The sequence below is a fragment of the Ornithodoros turicata genome, chromosome 1, assembly GCF_037126465.1.
Source record: "Ornithodoros turicata isolate Travis chromosome 1, ASM3712646v1, whole genome shotgun sequence".
NCBI lineage: Eukaryota > Metazoa > Arthropoda > Arachnida > Ixodida > Argasidae > Ornithodoros > Ornithodoros turicata.
Window position 1 is genome coordinate 227,436,214 of NC_088201.1, and position 24,922 is coordinate 227,461,135.

A 24,922-nucleotide genomic window follows, 5' to 3' on the forward strand; every position below is an offset into this window, starting at 1 on the left:
GCCGATATTACACTGACGTTCCAGGAAAGAATTGTCTCACTCCATGCCTTGGTAATGCCTGATGTCCAGTATGAGTTTCTCTTCTCACGACCTGGCATGAAAACTCTCAAGATGAACCTCTCCTCGGATGACAAGGTACTCGTCGACCCACGGGAAGACATTAAACCAGTACTATGCCTTCAGGACGCAGAGGGCATCAAGCAAGCCTACCCTGATCTGTTCTGTCCACAGGGTTACCCTCCAGCTATGAAGAATTTTGCTGTTCCATTTAAGCTCACTGACACAACAGCAATCAAACAAAAACCGTATCCCATGTCTAGAGACAAGAAAAAGTGGCTTGCGCAGGAGCTGGACAATAAGCTGGAGTTACCAGACACTCTACTTCCCATTTTCCATCCCCAGTGACCATAGTACCAAAGGAAGACGGTTCCTTGCGCTTATGCACGGACTACAGGAAAATTAACAATCAAACGGAGCTCGTCCCGTACCCAATGCCACGAATAGACGACATCATCAATGAAACTGGTAGGCCTTCCCTTTTCTCTCGAATCGATTTGGCAAAGGGTTTCTGGCAAATTCCACTGACTGAAGACACTAAGCAGTATACAGCATTTGCAACCTTCAACGGCCTATATGAGTACAACAGATTGCAATTCGGGTGGAAAAATTCTCCCGCCTGGTTCCAGAAAATGATGGATGAAGTTTTGCAGCCTTTTCTAGGAAAGTTCTGTCAAGTGTACATCGACGACGTTTTGGTCTACTCCAAATCGACTTCGGATCATCACAATCATCTGCATCAAGTGTTGCAGGCACTTTGCAAAGCTTCGCTTAAAGTCAACTTTAAGAAAAGTCAAGTTTCAAGCACCAGGTCACCTTCTTAGGACGCGTATTTGATATTGATAGCTACACAAAGGCGACAAAAGCAGAGTCCATAGCACGGATATCTCAGCTTGCCAAGCCACACAATTTGCACTCGCTTCGTGTTTTTCTTGGTCTGGCTGGACATTTCCGCGCGTTCATCAAAGGCTACGCTAGGAAAACAAAGTGTCTGACTATTCTAACACAGAAAGATGTGCCCTTCGTATGGTCAGCAGAATGCAAAGCTGCGTACAACCATTTGGTTACTGCCATATCCTCCGATCCAGTCCTTACGCTACCAAACTTCGAACTTCCCTTTCGAACTACGTACTGACGCGTCCTACTATGGAACCGGCGCTGTACTCTATCAGCCCAACTGTACCGCATCTACTCAGCAACAATTGCATGTGACAGGATACTACTCCAACACCTTTACTAAAGCTGAACTCAACTATTCCGCGACTGAAAAGGAAACGCTTGCAGTCCTCGTTGCCTTTAGTATAGTAGATGGGTAGAAATCCAGCGAACCGGTAGAGAGGTAGGAAGGGAGCTGCCTCAGGACAGAAGCCGCCGATATTTCGAACAGAGACTGTTCTTCTGGGCACCGTCCTCATCATTGGCATGGTACTTAAAGGGTTAGTTGTGACGTGTTTAAAGGTTCATGCGAATTAGGGGTCAACAGCCCGGAGGGAAGAAAGGGCCCGTACGGACCCTTTCTTCCCTGCGGGCTGTTGACCCACAATTCGCATGAACCTTTAAACACGTCACAACTAACCCTTTAAATACCATGCCAACTACGCAGGACATTACGTCTAAATATATATTGACCACAAGCCCTTGGTGAGCATCCTTGGAGCTGCAAAGACTGTGTCGCAACAGATATCGCCCAGGATGCTAGCAGCCCACAGCTACTACTTAAGCTAACGACCGGAAAAGCTCAACTGCAATACTCACGTATTAAGCAGGTTGCACATGTCTTCGGCAGCTGACTAATCCTGCCCGCCTGCAGATATGTTAATGCGGGAAGCATTAAGGCGTCCTTCTCTAACAGCAGAAGAGATTTCTGCAGCAACACAGTGCGGTCGGGTACTATCTCACCTGTACGAAGCGATAAAAGCGGGGACACTCCACAGGCTACAGGATGCAGAATTACGAAGCTATCGGACACGTTCGGTGTTTTTGATCGATTTATTATTGCTCAATTTGATAACACATTGCGCTAGGAGCATTCAAATATAAACTTATTCACCATTTGTGATGTCAACTACATGATGTAAGATATTCGGTATCTGTCTCATATGTACTTAACTATGGATTTGCCTGCATATCTTCGCCAGAATGATTGTCACTCCACGTGTCACTCCACGTTGTGATTGTCAAACTCCACAGCCGGTCCTTTCTCACACTCCATGTGAACCTGCATGCCCCTTCGAGTGACATCCCTCCTGTGAGACGGTGCATGTGCTTTGCCAGACCGTGCGATGCGTTCTCTTGTCTTGTCACGCAACCTCTGCAGCTAAGCGGAGAGCTTCGCACGAGGAGGTATATTGAATATGATGGTGATAATATATTGGTGATATTGAAGCTGGCTCTTTATTGGCTGGGAACCGGAAACGTCACGTGCCTCCAGAGCGTAGAGCTCATGCGGATGCCGACCTCGTTTGGAAGACACACGTGTACTTAGGAACTACTCTGACAGGGTCGCCAGGGAAATTTACGAAGGAGAACAGATTCATAATAGAGGTGAAAAATGTGTCAGCAAGCCATCAGTGGACCTATTGAACAAAGAGATTAGTTATCTTCTAGAGTGTTCCTGATTGTCCTCCTTTCCTTCTCTCCTTTTCGGTTTTGCCCCCTTTGGGGAATAAAGCTTCAGTTGCTAGTCAGCGCTCTGTGTGTGCACTTGTTTCTTCTTCGTGTCCCGTCTCTGGGCTGTTTTCTACCTAGTAGAGCTCATCCCGCGAATGGACTGCAAAAGGCTACGTAGCCATGTGGTGTATGCGTGGTGGAGAGAGGCGTGCGGGTTACTTATGTTTGAAAGCATTCATACAGGGTGTTTCAAAAAACGTGTCATTCGGACTTTATAAAAAAACGGGGCGACAGAAAAATACGGGGTAATCGGCATTTGTGTGGCAACTGAATTTGCCACCTTGAAAAAATATTTTCATTTGATTTTAATTAAAATAAATTGAATTTTTTTAATTGAACTCCAAAATTTCTCAAGCCAACCTAACGTTTTTTTACAGAATTACAGAGCCCGTAGCGAACTTAGTTAGATCCACTAAGAAATCCGCTCGATATTGCAAATGGAACTGCCCAAAAAAAGTCCCGAAATTGAGGCTTCAAAGTTTCGGGTACTCAACGGCGCACCAAATCAGACGCAAAGATTCGTGGAGAGGAGGACATGCTCCTGCCCCCATGAAAGATAGAAGGTCGAAAAAACACAGGGCGGGAAAAAAGAGGCGGAATCATTTTTGTTTGCCGCTTATCAACGTATGGTGGAATGTCACCTGCCTTGTTATTTGCGCGTCTTGTGCTGCACGCCGGTCCGGCGATAAGCTGTTCTAGCTTCATGGGGGCAGGAGCATGTCCTGCCCTCCGCGCATTTTTCCGACTGATTTGGTGCGCTGTTGAATACCCCAAACTCTGAAGCCTCAACTTCGGGACTTTTTTTGGGCAGTTCCATTTGCAATATCGAGCGGATTTCTTGGTGGATCTGACTAACTTCGCTACGGGCTCTCAAATTCTGTAAAAAAAAACAAAAAAGAACGCTAGGTTGACTTGGGAAATTTTGGAGTTCAATTAAAGAAATTCAATTTATTTTAATTAAAATCAAATGAAAATATTTTTGCAAGATGGCAAATTCAGTTGCCACACAAGTGCCCTTACCCCGTATTTTTCCGTCGCCCCGTTTTTTTTATAAAGTCCGAATGACACGTTTTTTGAAACACCCTGTATATGTCACTGTGCAGGCAGAAGCCGAATGAAATGCATCTTGGGTTATTATGACCTGCGTTCGTTCATGGGGTTCCACTATTTGCGAAATATTTGCCGACTTGTTTACGGCCCCGTTCAACGTGCAAACTTCAAAGCGTTAGTTTGTGGATTCTTGCCTCTGCGACAGTCGAATGTGGTGTTGCTAAAATTCATGTTGTGCGCAACAGTTGAATTTCAGAACAGAAATATCCAAAGGTGGTGTTCGCCCATAAGTATGTGACCTGACATGTTATGAGCAGGCTCCTGGCCGGTGCCGCTAGCAAGAAGCTCACATACTCGTGATGTAGAAAGCTCGCCGGGAAAAATATGAATTGCAAAAGTCATAATGGCCAAGGACCGAGGAGCAACCGAGCGCACGTCTGCTCTCTACGCAGCCAAGCAGCAAGTGACTGGGGCGCCACGCCGCGACTGCTACACATGCGTGCGTGCGCGCGCTCCTGTGCCGTCTGCCCCGTCCGCCCACCCGACCGCGGGTGGTTTCCGTTTCACTCTCTGCTCCTTCCACCGCGTGCGCGCTCCCAGCGGTAATGAGTAGCTCCTTTGTTTCGGTTTCATTCTCGTTTCTTTGCGCGCGTTTACCGTATTTACTCGTGTAAGGTCCGCACTTTTTTTCGGAATTTTGAGGGGGTGCGGTTCTTACACGAAACAGGCTCATCAGAACCTCAACTTCGCCACGGTAGCTAATCAAAGTAACGTAGTAATAACTCGTAATAACGGTGTAATAACTCGTCAAGCAAACTTTTACTTACCAATGATCGCGGACCTTAATAATTGTCTTTGTCATCATCATCTTCGCTCGCAGTATCACTTGCGCTCTCGTCGTTCCCGTCAGCCCGGAGGTGGTCGTCTTTGGTGCCGTCCATGTTGTTGGAGATTCCAGTCACCTTGAAGCTCTTTACGATGGTGTCGAATGACACGGAACGCGGAATGTCCATGTGATGGGCGATGGCGAGGGCTTTTACGCGTATCATTTCGGTTGAGACCGCATAGCCAATGCTCCTCGTCGTATTCAGTCCACAAGTTGTGCTTCGAGTCTTGGGAACTTGCACTGTTTTCCACGGAACGCTTTTCGGTTGCGCATGGTCCCGGGGAGCTGTCCTTTCTGACGTATCCAGGAACACACACACACACTTCTCGTCGACGCCAAATTCCCGTCCACTGCACGTTTTCCGTGCTCTTCAGCGTACTCGACGACTCATAGCTTGAATGCTGCAGTGTACGCATTGAGACGCTTCCCCATGACGCAAACTGACGATCCTAAACTGCGGGAAATGCGTGGCAGAGCTCACGTGGAAATGACGTGGTCTAGCGTCTGCAAATGGATGGAGAGTAGTGGGTGGCGGTGGCTCCCCCTTTTCGCTTCGTTTTTTCTTTTTTTTTGTCAAAATTTTCAGCTCGAAAGTGGAGAGTGCGGGCCTTACACGAGTAAATACGAGTATCTGTATAAAGCCAGCGCGCACTGTGCTCGCGTCATCAATACGTGAAGATTTTCAGCTACCACTCGTTACAAAATTGTTTCCGCACCCACGCTTCTTGGGAAGAAGTGGAGAAGGAATGTTTCAACAGAGCAGGTCCCCGCAACGAGCTCTTCATCGCTGCTTTTCGCTACGTGATAGACGTGGTAGACTTTGGCAATATAGGAGATATCTCGTCAGGTCTGCTTCAGGAGATTGTGCGTTGGATCTATGCCCCTTACAAGAACGTCTGTATAACGGTTCCGGACAGACCCCCGGGTCTGATGAGCGAATTAGTGAGCTTGGCCAACGCAGAATTCAACTACATCGCTGCAGACATCGTGTACCTTCTCGCTCGTGTCATCGCTCATGTCATCGCTCATATTAAGTACACCCTGCGGAAGCAGCGACATTTGCAAGCGGTCTACATCGCGAACTTTGTCATTGATTTATTGAAATACCGTTTGGTTATCGAAATGTAACTCATTAAACAGTCCGAATAGCTTGACGGCACTCTGTGTTTTCTTTCACTGAAACATCTTTATTGAATAGATACAAATGAGTTGATCGATAGATGCCTGCTCTTGTTCCACGGTCACTCGATTCACAAGGATGCTTATGGTCTCTTTTGCCCGATGCTGTACAAGGAGGGGTCGTACTGCTATACAGGCAGGTAGTTTTGCTATCGGGGAGGCTGCTGAACGGCTGCTCCTGTGTTTCATGATATGCGACGACAGCGGCTGTCGCTTCCTGAAAAACAATGGCATACAAAGAATACACTCACACGACAGAGCTGGACTACTTACATTTTGCTTCACGAAGCGGCTCACGTCGTGGATGGATGCCCCTCATGGGCTTTCGATCTATCGTTATAGTACCAGAGCGCCTCCTCCTCCTCCTCCTCACATTGCGCTGGTGGCGTCTGTACTTTGGACCCCGTGCCATGTCTTACTTGATGCCGTTGTGATATCGCATATAACGTCGACGATGACAACCAAACGAAAAATGAAAGAAGGGTTTAATTTAACCCCAATTTGAAATAATTCTCCCTTTAAGTACTCGTTAATTTTGCATAATCAACATGCACTCTAATGAAATTCTGTTATGCATGAATTCTCGCCACCCCCCGTTTTGGAATAATCTAACAAAAAATGAAAGAACGTGTTCAATTTTGAATAAAGCCAGAATAAAATGTACTCCCCAAATCTTCCCCATTAAGCCTAATCAGAATTCATATTTGCCATAAACTCTCTTACCCCTTCCCAATTTTGACTGGTGTGGGGGATACACCACAATTCCCCATTAAGCCTAATCAGAATTTATGTTGAACATAAATTCGCGTTCCCCCAAATTTTGAATAGAGTAGGTGATGCTCCCCCGAATTTTGAAGTTCGCGAAGCCTAATCGAACCTCATGTTAGACATGAAGTTCCTCCCCACAATTTAAAAGAATTCTCCCGAGTGCACCTACGAAATAGAGGAAAAGAGGCATTACTCAAACAACGATCTAAACACAAAAATGCACTTACCTCCTATGCAAGCAGAGGCGACATTTCGGTGGCATCGTCGACAGCATCTTTAACTGCAGATTATCCCACACTCGCTTTCATATGCAGGATCTGTGGTTTCCTATACTTCTATTGTATTGGGGCAGAGAGAGAAAGAAAGAGAGAGAGAGAGAGAGAGAGTCACGTGATGCGAAAGACGATACGCATTTATTGCGTGTCGCGTTAACATGGGATACTCGTGGTCTTCCATAAGTACCAGAATAAAGATTCTACGAACAAAAACCACTATCGAAAAACACTCACGGTATTTGACTAGCCATCCAGCGTTCAGCGAGTTCTCTCTAACCCGCTGTCTCGCTCTGTTCCACTGGTGCACCAGGGAGTAGAGAAGGTGCGCAGCTGCTCCGAAGCTTAAAGGGGCAGTGCCTTCTAGCGGTAAAGTCTGCCCCTGTAAGCTTTGGGGCACTCTGAAAAAGAGCCCTCCCTCTAGTCCCCGCTGCACAGTGATTTCTCGCCACTCCGTGGTGTACCACGCCATGAGCACTTCTGTCGTAGCTGTCTCTATGTCCTCTTCGCCTACGATGGCGAACATTTGCAAAAAATGACTCCATATCCAAGCGGGGTACATCTCCTCCCACATTGGGGATCACCTGGAAGAATAGCTGTACAGTGTATGTTACAGTGAAACCTACAGAGGAACATTAGGTATTAGAAAGGAACTATTTCTAAACAAGAAGAGATAGAGAAACACTTACCAAATGATGGCCGACTGTGGACCAGAAGGTCCAAAATTGTCTGGAACGTGTGCAGCATTGTCTCGACGGTCTTGATTCGGGGATAGTGGACGAGGGGGTACAGGAGGATGACCATCTTATAGTACAGGGTTCTCACGCTCGCACTAACCCCATTTACGTCATATACATCGATTACGTAAATCTGACACTTTGCCTCTGTGACAAGACGCCGCCTTTGTTCCTCCACTATCGTGCGACAAGGAGGGGGAGGCACAGGGGTGTTCGAGACCAGACACGTTCAAGGACTAAAAAGAGAGAGAGGAACCGCTGGCACATGCTGTGTAACCGTCCCAGACGAGAAGACCCAGAGTGAGATTCGAACCTCCTACACTGGAGGCGATACACTAACCACTATACACTACTGTATGACGTTTTCATATTGCGGGGTTCATGGCTACACACGTTCAAACATGTTCAAACACATCAAAACATGTTCAAACACGTTTAAGGACGTCATAGACAGTGAGAGAGAGAAACTAGTGTGACCACGGACGACTTCGACGATTCGCCCGTGTCAGAACACTTCCAAGCATGTTCATACACTTCTTAACATGTCCAAACACGTTGACGTACGTCACAGAGAGTGAGAGGAAAAGCTTTACTATAAATGTCGAAGCGAACGTTTGATCGTCATTCTCGTGCCATCCTGCTCACCTTGGTAGATCCTCGTAAGTAATACCCATGTTGTCATCATCGTCGAAATGTTTGAAGAGTTTCGTTTCCAGTTTACAACAGTTTTGCTGCGTGTGAAGTCGGTTTTTTCCCGCTTCACATATTCCGGGACACTCGCAGCACCCGCTCCTTCTGCACCAACTGCGGTGGATTGTGGTCCAAAGGTACGTCTTCTCGTTATTTTTAATAGAGCCTCCGTCCGTATTTGGGCTGTCTTCCCGGCTACGAAACCAAAGGTGGAGCCTAATTTATGTATAACCTCTCACGATAAATAAAAAAGGTTGTGTATATACTCTCATTCCGTCTGAGTCATGACGACCGAGCAGAGGTTTGCAACCTTTGTGCAAACGCGATTGTATCGGGGCTTGCTGCGATTACGCGATTATATTCAAGGCGATGCCTGCGAGGGTGACTTTCGCTCGATTCTCAAGACAATACCCTTACGTCTGTTCACTGTCAGTGGGAAGACTGCAAAGAAAATGAAGCGTTTCGTAGATTACAAGCTCGAGCTGTTGGAAAAGTATAGACGAGGAGAGACAGTCGACCCGTGTCTCATCAACGTGGGTTTCAACCAACCTATCGTCCGTCGCTACTGGCTTCTCCACACATCCCTCGACATCACGGTGACCGGCCACGAGCGTCGGGTCAGCACGTTGGAAGATCGCCTCGCAAGCGTCTTGTGTATGTCGTGAAAGAATAAAGACTATTTTACTTTACAAAACGAGTTCGCTCACGAGGAGACATTTTATTGTTTCGTCATTCTCGTCGAGGGTACAGGAAAACATGGATACACAATTTTTCAAGCTGTAGCGTTTCGACATGGTTGTGGCTACGTAGATACAAAAAAGTCCGCAGTAAGGTGAAAAAGGCGATTGCATACAGTGGTCGTTATACTCGTCCACTAGTAAAGTCCTTCGAAGGTTTGCTTTGATGGGGGGAAGTCTCTAGCTGTCGAAAAACACGGCAGACCCGTCGTAGACACTCGGAAATCAAGAGGACGGTGACCGCATGTGGAAGGGCTTTAGCGCAGCGTAATTGCGTGCGAACGTTTCCTTTTTGCCACTCGTTCAAATGCGAAGGAGAAGAACACTTGTCCATGTCTAAGTTGAAGTAGAGAAGGAACCCGTTTTTTTAAATCTGTCGTAGCTGTACTTGAAATATTTTTCACCCAGTTCTTGCAAGAAGTTAAACTAGGGAATTTTGACGAGGTCGTTCTTAAAGTCGTACTCGGCTCGCACTTGCTGACCGTCCACGGAGAGCATCGAATGCGACAGATCTTAATGGCAGAATGTGTAGGGGTTCGACTGGATGTGGCCAAGAACGTCGGATGTGGCGAGCAGGGTGACTCATAATTGGGAAGGCACCCTTTCGGGCTAAACGTTTTCAAAGTGAACGTCCAAGCTCTGCGTCTTCAATCCGCGTAACACGTAGATGGCTGGTGTGGTCTGAAGCCGCTGCTCGTATTCCAAAAACAGGGAAGGTGCCAGAGTCACCTTTTTCAAGTGTAACGTCTTTTCTTTAATGTCCACCTCGTAATTGTACGTTTTCTTGTCGTTGGGAGTCGATATGAGTTTAAATTCGTTGTTGTTTAACAGGAAAACGACGCAAATTTCGATGGCAGGACCATCAGGCACGGCTGTTGAAACAGGTCGGTATTTTCCACCCTTCGCCGCTTCGTAACGTTGTTTCGGAACGCGAGCCGAGACGTCGTAATCGTTCTTTAAATGTTCGTCGTCCCGGACCAAGAGTCCAGCCGCATGTACTGTTTCTTGAGTCAGGGGCGTGGAATGAAGCACGACGTCCAAAATACTCCTGTAGGCGTACAACTCGTTGGAACTGATGAGCTTGTCGTCGCGAACAATGCGCGCGGTCAAAGACACGAAGCTGCCGTAGAGATCCAAATGTTCCCGTTGAAAATTTTGAATAAAAAATTCGATCACTGTATTATTTACCCCGTTGACCAGATAAAAAGAGTTGGTACGAAGTATCTTCCATGCGATATTGAATGGAAGGGGGTTCAAATATCATCACATCACTCGTCACACAGAGCCGCGGCCGTCTTTTTTTGTTGTCTTTCGTTGACGTCATGATGGACGGAGCGCGCGCAGCGGATGTGCGACCTTCACGGCGTAGCAAAGATATCTGCAGGTGCGTCGTTTCCGGGCGTGACTTCGGACGGGCTGATGCCCACCGTAATGTGTTTGGTGTTGTTGTAGTCGCGCATGATCTTGGGAAGTGGTATTTTCCGCTTACTCTAAAATAGAGTTATATTCTGTCTCGTAAGGTGCGTCTCACCCGTTCTGCCTGCGAGGATTTGATTACGGGAGAGAGGGTGGAATACATGTGGACCTTCTTTTTCGTGACAGGTAATCCTTGGCGATCTTGTTGTAGAATTCCCCTCCTCTGTCGCAAAAGATGTGTGTAGGTGCGTTACCTCCGAAAAAAAGTCTTATCATAACCCTTTTCATTTTGGCGGGGCGTTTCGTCTTCGTCTTCGTCTTTAGCGGAAGGGTGCGCAGAAAGCGGGAGAGGGAATCGATCGCCACGGGAACGTAGCAGTAGCCGCCGTTGAATCTCTTGTATTTTGAAAAGTCGACGAGTCCAGCTTTCTGAGAAGGGCGAGGGCCTTGTGACGCGCTTTTCTATAGCGGTCCACTCCCCCTAAAAGCACCCTCTGGTTTCTCATATCCCTCCATAAGTCGTCCATGCAATGGAAGCTTGCTGCTGTTGAGGCTCGCGAGATTTGGGCAGAGAAATCAGGCGCAGTAGTTTCGAGACTTTGGAGAACCAGGAAGGTTTGTTTCTCGTCTTACCTTGCAACAAATAATTGACGAGTTCGTAAATGGAGGAGTGCCTGATGAGCTTGCACGACACGGAGACACAACCCTCGTGATCCCAGTAAAGAACCTTGTTAAATTCCTAGACGACCCGTTCCGCTTCCTCTTCGTCCGCCTCTGGATAGAGGAGCGAACAGTCAGTCATTTGTAGCGTCGAACGCCTTGTTTTTATTGTCATAGTGGCCAAATCCGTACTGCTTGAGTATGCGATACAGTGCTTGCAGTATGAGTCTCACTTTGACGTCGTCACTCTCCTTTGAGGAAAGAATGTTCCCTATGGAGGAGCCGGTCACTTTTATTCTCTTGGCCATTGGCGAAGAGGTGCCACACTTCGGAAAGTAGGAGGGGAACCGCCGATGAAAGAACGCCCTGATAGTGCTTCAAACGTTGCGGATTCTTGTGAATCTTTTTGTAGGCGAGCCCACGTAAGAAGCGTTTGTGCTTGTTCAAACGTGCAAACGTTTCTGGAGCTAGAGCCACCTTTCCATTCAATACATTGAGGCAAATTTCAGAGAGGTGTTTCATGTTGCACGAGCAAGAACATCTGAAGATGGCGCGGTGGGGGATAGTGGAGAGTACTTTGTGTAAAGTGAGGTGAGGCTGAAGGTTTCTTTTTCTGCCAAATCGCTGTTGCCCGAAATGTTCCATCTGGTGCCCGCTGCGCACATTGCGCCACAGGACGACGTAACTATCATTGTAGGATATATTTCTAAAATGGCTACTGTTGGACAAGGTGTTTTTAATGAGTAAGAAGACCGACGCGTTGGCGTGGTGAGAACCCCGAATGAAAAGATCGGTCACCACCTTCAAGGAACCGGCGTCGGTCATGTGATCGTAGATGACGATGACCGTAGCGCTCGATGTGTCCCACTCTCGCGGTAGCTCCTTGGTAAATTTTACAGAGTCCCCAAACTCGTCCTGCATGCTCGACGAAGCATGTATTTGCAAATAGAATATTTGTGACGGAGGCTTGTCCACCACGTTGTTCAGGTTCCTCAGCACATTCGCGACGAAAGTAGATTTGCCGCACATCGAGGGGCCACTTAAAATACAGCGAAAATGATGACAGAAATGAAATGGTTCGGGGGAAGACATGTTGTGTGTGTACACGTTGCCCAAAGAAAAAGAAGAGTGAGACCCGTAGAGAAATGCATCGCTTTTATTTACACGTCGCCGTCGTCCTCTAGGTCGGAACTGCGTTCCCAACACACATTATCCAGGCTAAAGTTGGACTGTCCGCCGCTAAGATGCGATCGAGCGTCTTCATCTTGTCCTGACACATCTTGACGTGCTTCCAACCATTCTAGGCAGTGGACTTGAAAGGCTTCCTCCACAATGCCGTGAACAAATTTGTGAAGTTCTTCATTTCTTTGTCTTGTCCTGGCGAAGACGAGAAACGCAGGAGAATAAACCAGATATGGCGTTTTCCATGTGACGGTCAGAATGATGACGCGAGCACAGTGTGTACTGCCTTTGTACAGATAAATGCGTGTAAAGAAACGAGAACGCAACCGAAACGAAGAAGCCACCTGTCACTGCTAGGAGCACGCGTGTGCAGTGGAAGGAGCAGAGAGTGCAAGCGAAACCACCCGCGGTCGGGTGGTAGAGGGCGCTAGGAGCGCGCGCACGCATGCGTAGCTGCCACAGCGCGGCGTCCCAGTCACTTGCTCGCTGGCTGTCGTGGAGAGCAGACGTGCGCTCGGTTGCTCCGCAGTCCCTGCTCCCGCTCAGTTTCTGACTGGCTCTGGGATGGAGCAGTCGCACTGTTGCCGCGGTAAAAGAGGTGAGTGATTTGCCAATGTTTGCACGTTGTTTTACCACGCTCCTTTTCTTGCATGTTTGCCGTGCCTCGTAGGGCATGTTTAGACTGTTTTAGCGGTGACTAACGAGTGATTTGCCAATGTTTGCACGTTGTTTGACCGGGTTCGTGTTAAGCCTCTTGTCGCATGTTTGCCGTGCCCCGCACGCGCATGTTTAAACTTGTTTAGCAGTGAGCAAGCAGTTTGTTTGTGTTGACGCATATTTAGCGATGCGTGCCAAGTGGTTCCCACCTTGTGTTAGCTGCCTAGTTGACGCTGCGGTTAGGCGTAACCGATCGCCCCCCTAAGCCTTTTCCCCGATGTGTACTGTTTTCTCCGTGCTGTTTAGCAGTAGAGGTTAGATCTTTTCTCTCGCACGCCTAGACTTGTTTAGAAGTGTTGCGATTTTTACCTGCCGCTAGCATCTTGTTCTCTCTCTTTCTCGCATAGAGCTATGATTGTGGCGCCATTTGGTGTAATGCCTTGCAGCTAAGTGGCCACCTCTCGTCGATCTCTGCAACTGTCCATCGCCAACTACCAACATGGCGGGCGCTAGTCACTCGGGCGTTCCGTAGCGGTTTCTTTGCCACTGCATCGTTGATCTTCGAATAAATTGTTTGTCTCCACTATTTCTATCTATTTTTCTTCTTTTTTTCTTTTTTATGGACACACGTTGCCGCCAACTCACAGATTGGTCTGGACACCAGTTAGATGTTCCCCAATTAGTGAGTGTGGTGACACCCTGGAGGGTGCTCATTAATGTGGGGGGTCCCAATTAGCTCTAATTGTTAATTAAATCGTGTTTAAACAAAGTTGTGAGTTGGCGGCAGTCTGTGTCCAGTCATAACTACTTTCGACAACGCTATACAGTCAGCAAAGCTCCTTCTGCGTAAAGGTCTGTCAACGCTCGTGGTGGCGACTATAAAGAATTTCCTGAACGTTCTCTAAAACGGCCACATGTCCGTGTCGCAGGACGGCGGGTATACCTAAAGGGAGACTTCACAACCAAGCGGATGTCAAGCTTGTTGTATTCATCTACACGAACAGAACAAAGTTGTTATACATCTCAGCTGGAAACGAAGGGTTCCCTCTTCGTTTTCGATCTCAAATTTCAAAAGTTGTGAAAACTGTTTTTGAAATTTGAGAAAGGCTAGCTTCTACAAGGGAGCGTTTTTGGAGGTACTTCTGCAAGTCCTGCGCTGTTTTCTGGCTCATAGAAGTCGTTTCTTACCATCAGAGTCTGAGTAATCGTATCTCAAATATTTGTCCATGGTGTTGTTTCCGGAATGTAACACGGCAGTTGCGACCCGCGTGGTATACTGCTTGTACGCAGTATACCACGGTATCACACACGGTATATCGTGCACTACAGGTACATGTCAGTGGCCTTGGGAAGAAGACATTTCTGGGATCTCCTCTCCACCTTCCTGTTTCGTATGAATTCCATCCTAATTTGAAGCAGAATTTCACACATGAGGAATAGAGAGTTTTTGGTAAGAAGGCAAGTGCCTCAGGACGAGGGTCGCCAATATTCCAGACAGTGATTGTTGATGCTTTTTGTGTGTGACAGTGTGTGTCCGAAGTATCGGGGGCTCTCGTCCTGAGCAACCTTCCTTCATATTTCCTTACCGATTCGCAGGAATCCTACCCACCAGATTTCATGGCATGTATACAGCGGATAGTATGCACCAAGTATTCCGAACTCTCCCTTTAAGCCTCGCAACATACTACTGTGTTTGTGAAATACAAATCGAAGCTATTTCATTCAGATCTTCGATTTCTTTCAATTCCTAATTTCAATTTGAAATGCAGAAAACGTTACCTAGAGCTTGCCGAGCCTGTTTGGGTCAGGCAAGATGTGCCTAGCCAAGTGAATTGCTGGCGGAACTTCAGACTTCAACGGCTGTATCTGCCGGAGCTTTCTAGTGCAGAAATACGTGATTCTTCGATTGTGTTCGATAGAGTGTCGTGATATCTTCATTGAGTCCTTCACCGTGTCTTCATGGTTTCAATGTACTGACTTGTTTCAGGCAAACGCAACACAGGAACAGGACCCTGTGGAGGACGCTTGCAGCCCGACATCTACTACGACCCTCCCTTTTCATACCACGCTATTCAACAATCTATGTGGAGCAACAACGTGTTGAGGTGCGTCGATTATGCGGGAATATGCAAGTTTAACGCAGTATACACTAAGTACACACTATACAGATAAGAGGACACGCGAAGGAAGGCTTGTCCACAGGGCCCATGACGACGAAGCATGAGCTTATAGGCACAACTACAAGGAGGCGATGTAACAATACAACGCGAGCTGGTATTGTGTAGTTGCTTACATCCTTGTAGTTGTTACAAAGAAGTTGTAGTTGGAGCTGTTTCATTGTGCAAACTTTCCCGAACGCAATGTGAAATTCGTAACGCATGCATTGCCTTCACGAACGTTATTTCAACTCCAATTAGGCTTGCAATCGGAGCATGAACTGGTTCCTGAATAGGTCCGACTGATTTTCAGCCCAATGGCTGGCAAAAGCACAACTGGTCGACGAATTGGAACACCAATTGGGTGTACAATGGTAAGACCAACTGGTTTTGGAACGGGTCCAATTGGTTTGGATTCAATTTGAATTTGAATTTGAATTTATTTAAACTTAACAATGCTTAATGAACAGTACAGTTTATACAGATGGAAGACCCAGAGGGAAAAGTATCCCGGTTAAAGGGTCTTCCGTGTGACATACAAAGATTAGAGCCATGAAAAAAATGCAAAAAAAACAATACACAAGCATAATACACGAAATATATAAAAACATAATACATGAAAACAACGCAAAGATGAAAAACAATGCACAAAAATACAGATGTAATAGCAAGGCACGCACTAGACACAGCTGCACATCTTTGTGCCCCAAATCAGTAATATTATCATATGTAATATATAGTTAAATTAACCTTTATACATTTTTGACAGCAAAAAATATTTCGATAGTTTTTTAAATTCAGAAAAATTTTTGACGCTTTTTATGTTTGGTGGTATGCTGTTCCATTCATTTACACTACGAAACAAAAAAGTTAGTTTCCCGTAGTTAGTCTTAACGGTAGGGAAGTTAAAGACACCTTCAGCCCCTGCTCTCGTGTGGTGAACAGCTCTAAGTTCATCGTAGTTCATGGCTACAGAAAGGAGGTGTCCGCTCAAAACGCCAAATGTTATATGTAATATGTGTTGAGATATTATTTGTTTAATAGCTAGTATCTGGTGATCGTGCATTATTGTAGCAACAGAAGACAAGTATGGTAATCGAAACATAATCCTTATAGCACGATTCTGAACAGTTTCCAGAGCACGTAAATGGGTGTTGTAAGTAAGGCCCCAAACACTTGCACAATAAATTGGATGTCGAAAACACAACTGGTCGACAAATTGGATCCAATTGAAAATTTTCCGATTGGATCCATTACTTTTTTTTTCGACTGGGACGATTATCCGAACTGTGCTACCAGCATGCTCTGGTAACCCAAATATGATGCACCTCCTTGATTTCGTCACAAAGGATATAGTGTTTTTGAAACCCACCTGTTGCACCATTGACTTGTGGCTTATATATTGAGACTTCTGGTATACACTTTCTTGAAACGTCCTTTTTGTATGCTGAGAGGTGCAGTAATAATACGATGACCAATTTTAGTATGCTAAGCGATTAGTTGTCTGAAATCAAGACATGTACGTTACTCATAACGTATGTGATGCTGCAGAGGTATGGCAGTCGAAAAAGGTATACAACAAGCAACGTTTGTCGTGTATCTTGTGGTCAGTATGGCATGACTGACGTTGATGTGCTAACAGCGTGCCTGTGAATTTGTTGCTGCTGAACCTGTTCTTGCTCCTGAACCAGAGGAACTTGAGGATCGAGTGTTGATGGGCTGGACGAGTTCCCCGACGTTTTGTGAACCCTGTCAAAGTTTGACTACCTAGAACAAGTCTTGTGGATGGACTTAATGGGACTATGAAAATGACATTTTTTTATTTACATCAGAAAGAGAACGGCAGTCATACGAGGAGTAGTCTTGGGAGCGAATTTAAACCAAGCGTCGGAGTCAGCACAGCTGGCGCCGTGCAGTTGCCAGCTGCTAAGCGGAGACACAGCGAGCAAGTTGACGGAACCACGGCCGGGTCCAAGACACGTCATCGAGGACATGTCGTGGTCCCATCAGGGGCATGCGCCGTAGGGTCCCGCGTATGCGTTCATCGGTAGTGAAAATTTTTATTCATGGCCGTTCCCAGGATTTTCTGCGCTCAGGAACGCTATGTTGGTGGGGCACAAATGCAATCCAGCACCCCTTCCCACATCTTTTTCTGGACGTTGCGGACTTTGTGGGTGGTCAGAGGTATCATGACATCAGAGAATAATCATTAAGCGACCTTGAGTTCCAGAAGGGGCCACGTCCCCTCTTGCCCCCCCCCCCCCCACCTTCCTCTCGGTACGCCCAAGCCTCCGTGATGCCAGGGTCCGCGCAATGGTCGCCATCTATCGCACTCTCATCCTGTGGTTTTCGCTAACGTGCCGAGACGATGGTGGATGGTTGGTTGTCCTAATTCACAGCAATATTCACGGGACATCCAATGTCATGTACTTCCAAGTGAGGAGACCGCCAGCTTTTGATTGCACGGAGCAATCGGACCATCCGGAATGGCAATGCGGTTCGGTGCCATGGACTGCTCGTGTTACTAGTGAATATTTCCATTATTGCTACTACGAATGGGACGCTGAATCTGAATCGCTGAAACAAGGTACAATGCCATTAAAATACCCATCCACACCGGTGAAATAACATCCGCCTAAACTGCGCAAAAGAGTGAATACTTTGCGTTATTGGGGCTAACAAGGATCTCTCAGTCCGTGTGTTCCAAATGTTATCACATATTTCAGGATTGTGCAAATGAGTTAATTCTATTCTGCCTAGCTTGGAACCTTGCGGCCGCTTATGGCACAGAAGAGGGAGAGAGAGAGAGAGAGAGAAAAAGACAAAATACTAGTTACAGAAACTAGTCACGAAACTCAGGTGTGCACTTTTTATAAAGATACATTTCGCTTACCATGATCTTACGCTCTCCGAAAAAAGGAAATATGGGAAACCCTATTGAGGTATTCACGGCTCGTCACACATATGACTCTCTTTCTCGTGTTTGGGCTACTCCCGTTGTAGTGATGTTCCACTGACTCCCTTGATAAGGGTGTCCCCTCGACTCTCTCCCCCACCTTGAGGGTGTTCCCGTGACACCTTTCCTGCAGGTGCTTCCTTGAGTGCCCTACCAAGCACATCGCAAAGAACACTAAGCACTCTTTCCTACCCTGTCATTAAGTGGTGTTACTTCATTTGACTTTTTTAGTGCAGCTACTGATCTGCGCTACACCGCGTTACAAAAACAATACTGCCCTCGTCCGAAAACACGAACAACAGGCGCAGTGCCTCAGTCTTCCTCAAGAATTCAGGTATGGTCTCATAGAACTACCGAAGCAGATCACTCCTAAGAAGCATTCACTGAGAGTGCAGTACTAGAGTACAAAGGGGTGAAACACTCTCGTAACCGTGACTGACATACGCCTCATGTACTCGCACTGATTATGCAGTAACTTGAAGGCGCACATATCCCTTTGTACCGGACGTTCCGTTGTTGACCTGCCGTTTCCTTAGACAGTATTTCCACGGACATTTTCCCTCGTCCGAGTGTCAGTTACAATTTAAACAAAGAAATGCATTGTAGAAGCAAGCGTCTTTATGAGCACAAGGAAACAAGATGTAGGCACCAGCTTGCTTGCGAAATTGCAGAACCTGGTCCTCCGTACGTAATATTGGATACTTTCCAAGAATATCTGCCACAAACGGCTTTTCTTGGTGCAGCCAGAGCTTGTGAAATCTAAATGCCCTCTGCACGGACACAACTACTTTTCCCATGCCAGACACAGGCATGTTTATCTCTTCTATTATTTACAGGCGTGTCTCGGTAAAGTTAACAAATAAATAAAAGTATGAGGCTGTACCGTTGCATAGTCTGGAAGAACCTCGTTATAAACATTGGGGAGTGAGGCTAACTCCCCTCCTTGAAGGGAGTGCACGCGGCACCCCGCATTAAATACGACCGAGAAAAGGTGTCTCTGCAACGCTTTCTGTGTTCGCGACGGTGTCCGAGCATCGTTTGACACCCTTTTGACTCCCCTTATTATGCAATATATTCAATATTCACATTCTCTGCTTTGATGTTTACAGGTAACATGTTTTATAGGACAGCATGACCAGTGCAATCCACTAATGAAACCAGACAAATTTTGTGCAGCCGCCTCTTTGCAGACGAAGGTAGAGAAGAAGAGAAGAAAGTAGAAGGTAGAAGAAGAAGGTAAGCGAAATGTATCTTGATAAAAAGTGCACACCTGAGTTTTGTGACTAGTTTCTGTAACTAGTATTTTGTCTTTTTTACTCTCTTTCTTTCTCTCTCCCTCTTGTGTGCCATAAGCGGCCGCAAGGTTCCAAGCTAGGCAGAATAGAATTAACTCATTTGCACAAACCCGAAATATGTGATAACATTTGGAACACACGGACTGAGAGATCCTTGTTAGCCCCAATAACGCAAAGTATTCACTCCTTTGCGCCGTTTAGGTGGATGTTATTTCACCGGTGTGGACAGGTATTTTAATGGCTCTGCACCTTGTTTCAGCGATTCAGATTCAGCGTCCCATTCGTAGTAGCAATAATGGAAATATTCACTAGTAACACGAGCAGTCCGTGGCACCGAACCGCATTGCCATTTCGGATGGTCCGATTGCTTCGTGCGATCAAAAGCTGGCGGTCTCCTCACTTGGAAGCATATGACATTGGATGTCCCGTGAATATTGCTGTGAATCTGTGTAATGCAATGTTGTTTCGATAACATATTTGTACATAACGAAAGCGATCATTAGCAACATAAGAACAACATTGCATTGCAATATTGGTGCAAAATCACTGCAGCAATTTGTGCTCACTGGGTCAGCATGTCTTCTCCCGAAATATGTGTTTTATTTAAAAAAATATCAAATTCTGCTCACAGCACTTTTCAGTAGAATAGTTTGTTGCGTGGCCTTTTGAAGTCTTTTTAAAGGAAGGACCGAAAGATTCGAGATTCGTCCCATCCCTTAATATTATCAACGCAAAACTGTGTTGACAATATTGAGATGACGGATGGGGAGTTTCATCGTCATGGTCGATGCTCTACCCCATTACTTGTGATGCGGGGAATGAAAGAATGAGACTCGTCACAATAAGGATAGATGTGTTATAGTATCAAGAAAGGTGAAGAGAGCTTTGAGGGCAGAGTGTTGGTGGGCTGTATGTGGGCAGGGGCCAAGCAATTTTGTGAGAGGAAGGGGGGAGTCCAGCTCGTTAAGGGATCCGGAGAGTCCGTTACCAAAACAAATCGCCTTACTGTAGACTTTTAGCACATTTTTTGTATAGCTTTTCACCTTTATGTGGTCTGCTCCTTCCCGCATACTAGGTCTACAGAAATTCTACAGACGCGATGCGGACTCTGACTGGCCTTAAGGCTGCAGAATTTGTGGAGACCGTATACACAGACTGTCTACACATTCGGAGTGTGCTTATGAACGCCATCGGTCCGGTTTCACCAAAGTCGATAAGCATTTCAACCGAAATCAGCGGTTCATTAACTTAAATTTAACGCTTAATTGTAGTTCACTAAACCAAGTCATTGTTACTGAAACATTGACGTCACCAACTAATGTTTGTAAAAAAATAATTGAGTGTTAACTTCAAGTTTTAGAAACCCTCGATCTTGGTTTTAAGTTAACCAGCGTTGGTGCGATTGCCAGTATGATAGTGGAGCTTAAAGCGTTCTCTAGTGCAACAAGTTAGCGATGACCAGATGGTACATCTACAAACAAACATGAGGCTGCTTACCTTCCCCATGCAATACAAATGTTATGTGAAATGATCATACGATGAAAAGCCACATGACAGTGATAAATAATCTACAAATTACAAGAGACCTCAACTATTATTTGACACAATCAGTGTAATATTTGAATGATGTATTACAACTAGAACTACAAGCATGTATGGGTGTTGCTGGCTAAGTATGAAAATCTGGGCATCCCATGAGTGATCAGCAATGTGCGGAACAGAATACAGATATTGTCATTAATGAATATTGTATTTTTGTTGAAATGGCTATAATCATTTTGTTATTTACCAGTGAGTATTGTTGAAAGGTTAGAATTATTGAATAAACATTTCAGGCATTTTTTTTTTCAATGCCAAAAATTCTATAATTCAGAAATGATTTTACTTGTGGTTTTACCAGGATTTTGTTAATAAAAGGTTCTAATGAATAGCAATAAAATAAATGTATTAAGACCAGAATAAAACATTCAAAACTAGCAAAAACTTGCCCATAAAATGCCCGGATGTTACACCTTGCCGGTAACACTGGCACATAATGTGAAACGTTTACATTGCGGAAGACACGTAAGAGACAACACAGGAATGCTTTAGATGCAAGCTGCAACACCATGCACTTTTAGCACTGCACGCTATCAGGTCTGTGACATCATTTGTGTCCACAACTTCACATATGATTGTGCTACACATATTGTCAAGAAAAGAGCTCACCACTGCTAGTTTGCAAATGCGAAACTCAACCTGCTTAGTACACGTACAGCGGACATACCCCAACCTACACACTGCCATTATTGCACTGGTCCTTCCAAATGAGGAGCGGTATTAATGCAGTATTAATGTGGACATAAGAGTTATGGCTACGCGATTTGTTTATTTCTTTCACGCAGTATGTAAATGACCCAACGCGAGCTTGTTGTAAAACGTTGCTGAGCCCTGAACTTTCCCCTTTCCATACAAATGAACACCACTGGAGAACTCTGCATGCCTCGACAAATTATAACCTTTTCAGAAGTAGCGCATTAATTTTTGTTTTGACTGTTCGCCTTCAAGATGTGCACATTTGCCCCAAAGTCTGGGGATACTTGCCACCCAAATAGTCTGCAGACTTTACTGCAGGTGGATGTATACCAAACGCTCTCAGAGAAGTGACATAAGTGACAGGAAATCTGCTGAGTCTCTTCAGGCTTTCTGTGGCAGAGGCCACTCAAAGTCTGCATACTTTGTGACACAGAGGCAATATTTTTTGTAAGGGGTACGGTTTGGGAAGGTGCGGCAATGGAGGCGAATATGTTCTAGATCCCCTACAGCGCCGCTGCGGTAGCACTGGTGAGAGTCAACTTATCTCAGGCGTTGTAAAACCCACATCGAGGCGCGTTCGGTGAACTAATTCGGCATCTTGAGGAGAGGTATGCGGAGCGCTGGATCAACTCTGATCTGCATAGCTGGGGGGAAAATGTCAGCGGTTCATTGGCAGGAAGCCAGGGGAGTTACGAGGTGTCGATGTATGGAACGACGATCTCCCCTCGGCAACGAAATACGCTTGCGTCTCGGAGACGAGAGAGGTGCTGCTGCGGCGCTGTCCTCCTGTTCATTCCCTTTGACACCGCAATGGGCTGGTAGTATAAACCTAAAACAAACAAACAACTTTATTGTGAGAACACAGGAACATAGTGGGAATAATGATGTAGGAAAACCGTTGTGTATAGATCGCGCTTGCTAGCGGACCATGTAAGAACGACGACGATGAATAAAGGTTGTTGGCTGGCAGCGTTCTAGAATATTCGGCTCCGGCACTGTGGACAGAGATCTAGGCTCCAGGGCACCGCATTTTGGCGACGAGCTGAACCGGACCCTTATTCTACTGGAGGTATTCGAGAGTCAGCAACTTTCTAGCAATGAGCCTTAGTGGACTTGCGCCACCTCCGCCTTTTCTACCGGTACCGGGCAAACCAGTGGTTCCATGGCCGCAATGGAAGCCACACTTCACAAATTTCCTGATGGTGTCTGGAGGAGATCAAATGTCTTCGGTTCGACGGAAAGCTATTTTGCTTCATGCACTTGGGGTAGAAGGCCAGCGTGTGTTCTACACATTACCTTCGCTTTCGGGAACAGTCGCTCAGCACGCTCCTGCTAGCAGTTCGTCGGATGGTACAGGAACGTCTGTACTTACATGGTCCCCCGACAGTGAGCCGGACGTCTACGAGATCGCAACGAGGCAACTCGATCTGCATTACAAGCTGAAGGTGAACATAGCTGTGGAGAGACATCGTTTTCGCCGTAGGACGCAGCAGCCCGGAGAAGATGTCAATGAGTACATATCCGCCCTTCGAAGCCTCGCTGCAACATGTGAATTTCAAGACATTGAGAACGCCATTTGTGACCAGCTTGTGGAAGGCACAACACAGCATCTTCGTGAGCGTCGTTTGTACGAGTGCACCACTGGTGTATCATTGACGCTAGACCGAGCCATTAGCATCTGTCAGCATCTAGAAGGGACAGGGGATGCGGTACGTGAGTTCTCCAGCACGTCTCCTGTACAACATGTTACAACGAGAGAGGGAAAACGCAAATATGCGAAAGACAAATCTAATACTGGAAAGGTTACGTGCTATCGCTGTGGACGTCAAGGTCATCTCGCAAATGCAATTTCCTGCAAAGCACGAAATGCAACATGTAAGGCTTGCGGCAAGAAAGGACACTTCCAAACTGTATGCCGAAGCAAAGCAAGAGGCAATGATGACCACAAGATAACCGCAAGAAACATCGAACGAAGTCAGCACCCTTATGGTTCACGACAATCCCGAAAAAGGAATTCATATGAATGTGCAGGTAGCAGGTCACCCAGTTACGTTTCTCGTCGACACAGGATCGTCCGTCTCGCTAGTGGCACAGGATGTCTTCTCCAAGAATTTCAAGAACAAATTCACGCTGTCTCCCACGAAGGTGACATTGCTAAATTACTCGGGGACGCACATTGACGTCCAAGGATGTTTTTCTGCACCCGTATCTTACAAGGATACAACTACGTCAGCACTGTTCCACGTTGTCACACGTGGCACAACTCTTCTCGGACTAGATATCATTGCGCAGCTTGAACTGCAAATTGAAGGAGCTACCTTGCGCTGTCTGCAGTTGACTGAGAAAACGTCTCTCGCACTCCCACCTAGCTTGCAAGATGAATTTTTCCCATCTTTTCTCCAATGAGCTTGGACTGGCTAAAGTCAACACTACCGAAATCACTGTTCTTGGTCACCATGTTAGCGGACAAGGAATTAAGCCCCTGCAGTCCAAAGTACAGGCTATTACAGAAGCTCCTGAACCAACAGATGCAGGGACCCTGAAGTCATTCTTGGGACTCTTGGGGTACTATGCCCGATTCATTCCACACGTCGCGGACGTTGTGGAGCCGATACGAAGACTTCTACGTAAAGGTGAAGAGTTTCACTGGGATTCAGCAGCGGGTGCTAGCTTCAAGCAAGTTAAAGCAATTCTTGCGTCGGGATCTGTACTGCAGCCTTTTCACCCGACCTTAGATGTTATAGTTACTACCGATGCATCGGATAAGGTTTTGGGAGCAGTGTTACAATAAGAATGCTGTGGTGAACTCCGTACTGTTGCATTTGCGTCACGGACATTGACCTCAGCTGAACGGAAATACTCAGTCGGTGAACGTGAGGCACTTTCTTCTTTATGGGCTTGCGAACATTGGCACATCTATCTGTGGGGACGTCGGTTTCGCCTGTTTACTGACCATCAGACATTGGTTACGCTGTTGCCTTCCGCTACGTCCGCTACGTATCGCAAGGTGGACTGAACGATTACTCCGTTACAATTTTGATGTCAGCTACAAGAAGGGCACAGAAAATGTCGTCGCTGACGCTTTATCCCGACTGCCGATGCAAGTACTGCAGGAGGATGACCAAGTTGAATCAGAAGCCGTTTCTTTTGTGTCAACCTGCCTGCTTCGGGAAGACTTCGAGAAAGCCGTAGGCGAGGACTCGACGCTTCAAGAAGTTATTCGTTATGTCACGTCAGGATGGCCTAGCAAGAAGAATTT

At 46.3% G+C, this 24,922-nt stretch overlaps 2 protein-coding genes across 2 annotated transcripts in view; both read left to right on the forward strand.

The window, feature by feature from the left end:
• Nucleotides 1-24,922, forward strand: part of LOC135395658 (uncharacterized) — a 72,914-nt gene that overhangs the window by 38,545 nt on the left and 9,447 nt on the right. The window contains exon 9 of the mRNA XM_064626757.1: nucleotides 14,949-15,066. Within this exon, the coding sequence (XP_064482827.1) occupies nucleotides 14,949-15,066 (118 nt within the window). The remainder of the gene's footprint in view (nucleotides 1-14,948; nucleotides 15,067-24,922) is intronic.
• LOC135379180 (uncharacterized) lies at nucleotides 22,704-23,843 on the forward strand. The gene has a single exon (XM_064612424.1). The coding sequence runs from the start codon at nucleotides 22,761-22,763 to the stop codon at nucleotides 23,841-23,843; it is 1,083 nt and encodes a 360-aa protein (XP_064468494.1). The 5' UTR covers nucleotides 22,704-22,760.